The sequence below is a fragment of the Neolamprologus multifasciatus genome, chromosome 14 (genome assembly GCF_963576455.1).
Source record: "Neolamprologus multifasciatus chromosome 14, fNeoMul1.2, whole genome shotgun sequence".
Lineage (NCBI taxonomy): Eukaryota > Metazoa > Chordata > Actinopteri > Cichliformes > Cichlidae > Neolamprologus > Neolamprologus multifasciatus.
In genome coordinates, this window is record NC_140452.1 from 22,405,617 (window position 1) to 22,412,947 (window position 7,331).

At 39.9% G+C, this 7,331-nt stretch overlaps 1 protein-coding gene across 3 annotated transcripts; it reads left to right on the top strand.

Annotated features, from left to right (window-relative positions):
• The first annotated feature begins 1,033 nt into the window (after positions 1-1,033).
• On the top strand, positions 1,034-7,122 carry yif1b (Yip1 interacting factor homolog B (S. cerevisiae)). 3 transcript variants are annotated; one of them, XM_085131485.1, is made up of 8 exons: positions 1,034-1,214; positions 2,756-2,858; positions 3,096-3,225; positions 3,372-3,476; positions 3,702-3,838; positions 4,095-4,250; positions 4,346-4,439; positions 5,521-7,122. In XM_085131485.1, the coding sequence occupies exons 1-8, from the start codon at positions 1,169-1,171 to the stop codon at positions 5,674-5,676; spliced, it is 927 nt and encodes a 308-aa protein (XP_084987611.1). In that variant the 5' UTR covers positions 1,034-1,168; the 3' UTR covers positions 5,677-7,122. The 3 variants fall into 3 exon arrangements, with proteins under 3 accessions (XP_084987611.1, XP_084987612.1, XP_084987613.1); XM_085131486.1 differs by having other exon boundaries at positions 1,034-1,205; XM_085131487.1 differs by having other exon boundaries at positions 1,034-1,190.
• The last annotated feature ends 209 nt before the right edge of the window (positions 7,123-7,331 follow it).

Genomic DNA, 7,331 nt, shown 5'->3' on the forward strand with positions numbered 1-7,331 from the left:
CAGTAACGTACAGTAAGTTTTTCCAGTTCAATGAAGCTGACTGACAGTCTGATAAGCACTGTAATGTCCAGAGTCACAGAGTTTAAAAAATCACTGATGTTTTGTTGTTGTTAGTTAATGGAGTGAACTTTAGTTGGTTTGCAAACTAGATGTGTGTAAATGTTCAGGCACCAAAATACACAAACATCTTGGTAACTCTGTAGCCTCCTGGTGCTTTCAGAGGAGAATCATACTGTTATTATATACCACAGTGAGTCTCTGCATTCGGTCTTTTCTATAGCAACATTACAGATGGGCAGTATGCAGGGAAGTTCAAACGGCTCAGAAGAGAGAGGTCGTCATATTCACTACACATACTAAATTAATGAGCCAACTTATTAGCTTAATATAACTTCCAGCTCTGTCTATAAATGCCCCCATTGTCCAATAACTAGTTATGTAATGGCCTAAGTGTTTAATCTAATTGCATGCCTTGAGGTACTTCCAGACAGGAAGAAATCTGAATGTGTCAGTTTTCATAACATTACTCCTACTAATATTATATTTCATGTCATATCCTTATTATCCATACTAGATCATAAAACAATCACCAGTTACTATTAAAGATCAGCCCTGTTATATGAACCAAATTTGATCAACCCATAAAAATAACCATGAGGTGCGTGTGTAATAGGGGGTGTCTGTTTCTGTACAGATTACTAATACATCTCCATAGCTTACAGGAACATTGTGTATTTTTTTTTTTTTTTTTTAGAATACTACACAATAAAAATGTATAAAATAATTACTTCATAAGACTATGGTCAAAATAATTACCTGTTACTCACTGTTAAAACTGTTAAAATAAACATACTGGATAAATATGTGCTATTATGTGTAGAAGGTTATTAACACAGTCACAGTCGCCCATGATTAATGCAGCAAAGCAAAAACCAATAGAAATGTTATCGTGGGCATAGACGTGAAGAAACTTCGACACAGCAGACGGCGGTGTTCACTTCTCATGTCCGTTCTTCGTTACATTTACAAGAGAAGAAGAAGAGCGTATTCACTTCCGTGTAAAATTTCATGAATGACCACAGCTTCCCCAGTGTAGCTCGCTAACTAGTACCAACTTCCAGTAGTGTTGCTTGTTTGACAGCTGCCGCTACCGCCTGCTTGTTCTAAAATGGATTATACTGCAACTCAAAGTGGGTTCAGACAGCGTAAGTTACGTACGTAATTTTCTCATTAGCTCAGTTCATACGTTTGCCGGGTGCATGTATACGTTTGATGCTGGCTACTGTTAGCTCGCTCTTATCAGCCGGTTGAGGCTAGCTGCTGATGTTAAACAACTTGTGTAAACACGGACAGTTAAACTGTGAATTTAAGCTTAACTTTCAACTTTAATTAAAGAGCTTTAATTATATAATAGGCGCCGACAATATGTGTTGACACTGCTAACTAGCTAATTCGTCTCCCGTTGCACGGGCTGGGCTGGCTAATGGTCCCCTCTGATGACGTTACTTATTCGGAGTCTTTTTTTGCTCCCTCTATGCTGAGCTTTGTTTGTTTAGGCCCCACAGCTTGCAGTAAACAGTGCTTATTTGAACTCTGATCAGTTTAATGATTAGTAATGAATGTACAGTGTTATTTTTGTGCTTTTAAAATGTGTGAGCCCAGACATGTGCATCATCAAGCCACTGCAGAGGGGACCCTCTTGAAGAAGCTTGCTTTCTTGCTTAAAGTAGAACAGTTTTGTAATATTTACATATTTGTTTCACTTTTTTAGCTTCTTTATTTCATTCTTAAGACTTCTTTTTTCCGTGTGCTGCTCTTTATACGGGAGAGGAAAACAAGGTCTAAACAAGCAGTAGGCGCCCGAGGATGCTGTAATCAGGTCTTGTGATAAGTGTCTGATTATATGAATAATACTTCAGTGAAATGACTTAAAAGACTGTGTCTTCTGTACTGAGATTTCATACTATGAATTTATTTTGTGTAAACAGACGTGTACTTTCCTTACCAGTTCTCTTTATAGCTAGTTCAGACCAGCTTCTTCAACAGCACACTGTGGTCTAAAAACTTGTTGGTGTTCTTAGCCAATTACTCATTAACCTTTACACGATCCCACTTGTTGCTATCATACATAATAATAATATACTGTTGTTATGCAGATGGTACAAAGTTATACCTGTCTTTTTCCTCTGATCTAACACCTCTTCATAATAACTGCTGGATGTCTCGAAACTTTTAAGAACTGAACTGAAACAGGATGGAAATATTTGTTTGTGAGTCCAAGAACTTAGAGACAGATTTTTTTTCTCATAATTAAAATCCCCTTCTGAGAACAGTTAAATCATTTTTCCACCACTTAACGAATAGTAAAAGTTAGAAAATTCAGGTCTCAAACTGGTTCTGAGAAATTAGTCCATACATCTGTAACGCTTTATTTACAAGATTATCCAAATCATCAGAAAGACGGATTCATTTTGGCCCAATTACAGCAACCAGTGTCTTTACACTAATGTGGAAATTTGAGCATATTACCCCTGCACTGAAGTCACTTCACTGCCCCCAGTTAAATGCAGAATTTTCTTTAAAACCCCTTTTTTAGGGGCTCTCTTATCGTTGTCTCTCCATTGCACCTGTATTCACCAAAACAGGTGAAGTGGGTTCACAATAGTTCATGTTTCCTAACTGGACAGATTGATTACCCTTAAGGATATCCGTCATGAATGTTTTCTCCTTTTCCAAACTCTGTCTTTTTACACAGAGCCCAGTATGCGTCTAAGGAATAGTCCAGGGGACGGTCCAGATGGCAGTCAGTTGTTTGAGGATACGAGCAGAGCTGGGCCTGGACCACAGGCAGGATACAGGTGGGACTCCTGCCAATGAGGATGAAGCTGTTTTTTCCTTCTTAAGAAGAAGCCTTTGACTGTGTTTTTACAAATACTCTCAGTGCCAGAAGGGGGCGACAACATTCCACACCTCATGTTTTACTTTATCGAGCTCATGTCTTTTGTCTTCTGCTTGCATGTGTTGTAAATATTGCTTTTGCTGATTAGATCATCATGTTCACCGAACTGATCCCCTGTCTTGTGTCACATTGGCAGGAACCAGCAGGCCGGCCCTCAAACTGCAGGATTTTCTGGTCAGACCCTCCTGTCAGAGCCCATGTCCAATCTGGCCATGGCATATGGCAGCTCGCTGGCATCCCAGGGGAGAGAAATGGTTGACAAGAACGTAAGAGCAGCTCACCAATTTTTAACAGGAATGAGTCCAATAAAATCCTGCTCATGTTTAATCTCATAATAATGGTAGAATAAATCCAGTGATTGCCCTTGTTAGTCAGAGCCTCGTATTCATGTCCGCATGCTTGCTTGTTTCAGCTGGATAGATTCATCCCAATTTCCAAGCTAAAGTACTACTTTGCTGTGGACACAGTGTACGTCGGGAAGAAGCTGGGCCTTCTAGTTTTCCCATATATGCACAAAGTGAGTCTCTTTACACCTGCTAAATGTCAATCATTCTGGTGGATATGTGTAGAGATTGCTTGTGGTTTTCCATAAATATTTAAGATAAAAGAAGAAACCTGCTTCTAGGTCTGTCTTGAAAAGTAACGTGTCTCAAATATCTTCACATAGACCCAAATATTTAAAAACATGTTTATTTTGGGTCTTACATCTTTGAAAGTAAGTGTGTGATCGTGTGTGTTGCAGAACTGGGAGGTGAGCTACCAGCAGGACACTCCTGTGGCTCCGCGCTTTGATGTGAACGCTCCCGACCTTTATATTCCTACCATGGGCTTCATCACATACATCCTGGTGGCCGGACTGGCCCTCGGCACACAGAGCAGGTACATCTGCATCCATGTTTTTATCAGAGTGATGGACATTTGAGTATGACCCTAAGCTCTGGTTATGACCATCTTAAACACTTTTTGGAGACTTGTAGTTTTATGTGTTTCTGGTTTAAGCCATTTCATTTTCTTAAAGGCTGTCCGTTTCAAACCTTAAAGCCAAAAATGGAGAACATCACCACAGGTTCATAATAAAGGATTTAGAGTATTCTGTTATATTTCTATGGACTCTGTTATTTTGTGCCTTCCTCAGGTTTTCACCAGAGCTGCTGGGAGTTCAGGCAAGCTCAGCTTTGGTGTGGTTAATCATGGAAGTCCTGGTGGTCCTCCTGTCGCTCTACCTTGTCACTGTAAACACAGACCTCACCACTATAGACCTGCTGGCCTTTGCTGGCTATAAATATGTTGGGTATGTACCGATTGGTGTCATTGTTTGCCTTTTATTACTCTGAATCTGTCAGTGTCATGCCTTAAATGTGTATATCTCTCCTTTTGTTTCTGTAGGATGATTGTAGGCTTAGTGGCGGGCCTTTTGTTTGGGAAGCCGGCATATTATCTGTCTCTGCTGTGGTGCTGTGCTGCCATCTTTGTCTTCATGGTGAGTAAAATTATTTACTTATGTTTAGTAATTTTGGTTTAGTGTACAGATTTTAGGGCAGCACGGTGGTTAACACTGTTGCTGCACAGCAAGAAGTTCCTGAGTTCAATTCCACCATCATGCCAGGGTCTTTCTGTGTGGAGTTTGCATGTTCTCCCCGCGTTTGCATGGGTTCCCTCAGGCTACTCCAGCTTCCTCCCACCGTCCAAAGACATGCAGCTTGTGGGGATAGATTAATTGTAAATGTGCGAGTGAATGTGAGTGCAAATGGTTGTCTGACCCTGTGTGTTGGCCCTGCGACAGACTGGCGACCTGTCCAGGGTGTACCCCGCCTCTCGCTCTATATCTGCTAGGATAGGCTCCAGTGCCCCCCACGACCCTGAAAAGGATAAGTGGAAGCGAATGGATGGATGGATGTACAGATTTTATATTTGAAAAATTATTGAAGATGCTTATAGGCTTGAACACATGTCAGAAAGCCTTAAAGGTTCATAGATCTAACGTCAAACTGTGCAAATGCATCCTTCTGTATATTTAGTACATAATCGCAACAACAATAATAATAAATTCCTTGTGATTTTTTTTTATTTTTTTTTTTTTTATCATAACTGCCTGTAACTTGGGGTAGTCATGTTTAAAGATAAAAAGTTAGACAGGTCAGGTACTTTGCAGACTTACGTTTTTTCAACTTGGTGGTGCTGTTGTTAAACATGGCCGAAGTTTCAGAGACTGCGCAATAATCCCTTTGAGCCAGACGTTTAGCCTTCAAGTTTTTTTTGTATCGTTTGTTTTTCCTGTACTCTTGTTCCACCCTGACATCTGTTTAGCACAAATTTCCTAATGTGTTGTGCTTGTGAGTCAGAAGAAAAAGACAATTTAGGGAGATGGGTGTTAAAGAAAGCGGCATTAAAAGAGTTTTTGTGTCCGACAGTTGAATTGAGGGGGTTGTATAACCCACCAGTTTAAGACAGTATAAGATAAATTTGTCTTTTTGCAAAGCTACTTTGGTGGATGCTCAGGTTAAAAAATCTAGAGCTGCAAATAAAACGTTTTCAAATATCTTTTGCTTGTCTCTCCTCAGATACGCACTCTGCGTCTGAAGCTGTTGTCAGAAGCAGCAGCAGAAGGGAAGCTAGTGAGAGGAGCCAGAAACCAACTGAGGATGTACCTCACCATGGCTATAGCAGCAGCACAGCCCATTTTCATGTACTGGCTCACTTTCCACCTCGTCAGATAAAACCTCCAGCACTCGCACACAGAACTCGTCATCTCACCTGACTAAAATTTGAAAAAAGAAAATAAACACAACATACATATCAAAGAAGCTGGACTGGATGAAACACACAGCGACATGAAGGCTCTCCACGTACGTGTGGAGCTGAACAACGCGCTACAAGACGATTTAGAGAAGATGCGAGGCGTTACCGCCGTTTCACAGCACAGCCATTTCATTAGCATTGCCTTTTTTAAGTCTTCGCAATTTTGTAGCAAGAGCAATTGGCTTTAAGTTTCTTTTTTTCTACTGTGTAATTACTGCTTAATTATGTTTTCTTTGTTTGTTTTTTTAGGAGTATTTATGTATGTATGTTTGTGTACAGCAAGAGTATTATTGCAGATGTTTCATGAGTGATATCTCTGAGCCAAGAAAAAGCGCTAACCTCAGACAGACCGTCCACTTAATAAAAAGAACTCAAATCTGGGTTTGAAAATGATCAACTGGCTCTGCTTGAACGTTTGGATGATGAAAGCTTTTTCCTAATGTTTTTTTTTTTTTTTTTTTTTTTAATGGTTGTAATTGTCCAGCAACATGAGTAAAAACATCTATCTGGAAACCAGGGTCACCCAGCTCGTCTAGAAATGTCATATAATGTCTAACCCCCATTTTTCACACACTCTGTATTGATTCTGAAAATATATATATTGTATAATTCACCCTGCTCCCCCCAGTGACGTCTGCGCTGTTCCCTCCCTCTGCCCCCCTGCAGGACGTCTCTACAGGAGAAGAGTTAAAGATTGAATGTCAGAGGCAACAAATGTGGTTAAGTTTAAAGGTTAGGGGTTGTTGTGTAGTGCATTCACCTAAAGCCCTTTTGTTTCAGTGTCCAGCTTGACATCTATGCTCTTGCTAGCAGATTTCCATGGTTACCTGTAGTTTGCATGAAAGATGGAGACTTACCTGCGAACACTTGCCACCTACTAGTGGAGAGGCACTAAAACTTGAAAGTGTTCAACACAAACAAGAAGCGGATAATGTTTGCTTTCAAAGTAAACCTAACTTAACTTTGAAAGAAAGTGTTTCCGGTTTGCTTTCTACTTTTCCCATTTTCACTAATACTCCACAAGTAGTTTGTTACTGTTTACAGCCATTAGGTGTCATACAAACCGTGGGCAACAATGGCAAGCTGTTGGGAACCAAGCACCAAAAGGTTTTCGGTGCAGCACTATACATGTCTTTGCGATTAATTTCACCTTGAGAGTGCCACTAGCCTCCCGAAACCACTCGCCAACCTGTCAATGAATGCACACTTTTCCCTAGCAAAACATGTATTACACTTCAGAATCACATTCAAATGATGGCTGTCTGCATTTTTCAGAAATTCAGCTTATTGAGAACACCTATGAATGTTCACCAGTTTGATTCTCATAACAAAAATAAATACTCTTCTCCCTAGCAAAAAAACAATAACACTGGAAAATATAAGTAATTTTATGATATCAGATGAACTGCAAAAGAAATTTCCCTCGTACGGTCCCGGTACTGGTAATTTTTCTTATACAGATGAGGCCTTGTTTCTGTACCATTATTTAATAATTAAAATGTACAAAATGTGATAACTGTTTGTGATAAAATGAAGAGTTGACTGATATATTGCATATTCCTTTATTGGGTGA

Excerpts from the sequence above, each read along its gene's own strand:
- yif1b (XM_085131485.1), top strand. The coding sequence starts at position 1,169 with ATGGATTATACTGCAACTCAAAGTGGGTTCAGACAGCGTAAGTTAC. Across the intron at positions 3,226-3,371 it reads GAGAAATGGTTGACAAGAAC|CTGGATAGATTCATCCCAAT; the intron begins GTAAGAGCAGCT and ends TGCTTGTTTCAG. Across the intron at positions 3,839-4,094 it reads GCCCTCGGCACACAGAGCAG|GTTTTCACCAGAGCTGCTGG; the intron begins GTACATCTGCAT and ends TGCCTTCCTCAG.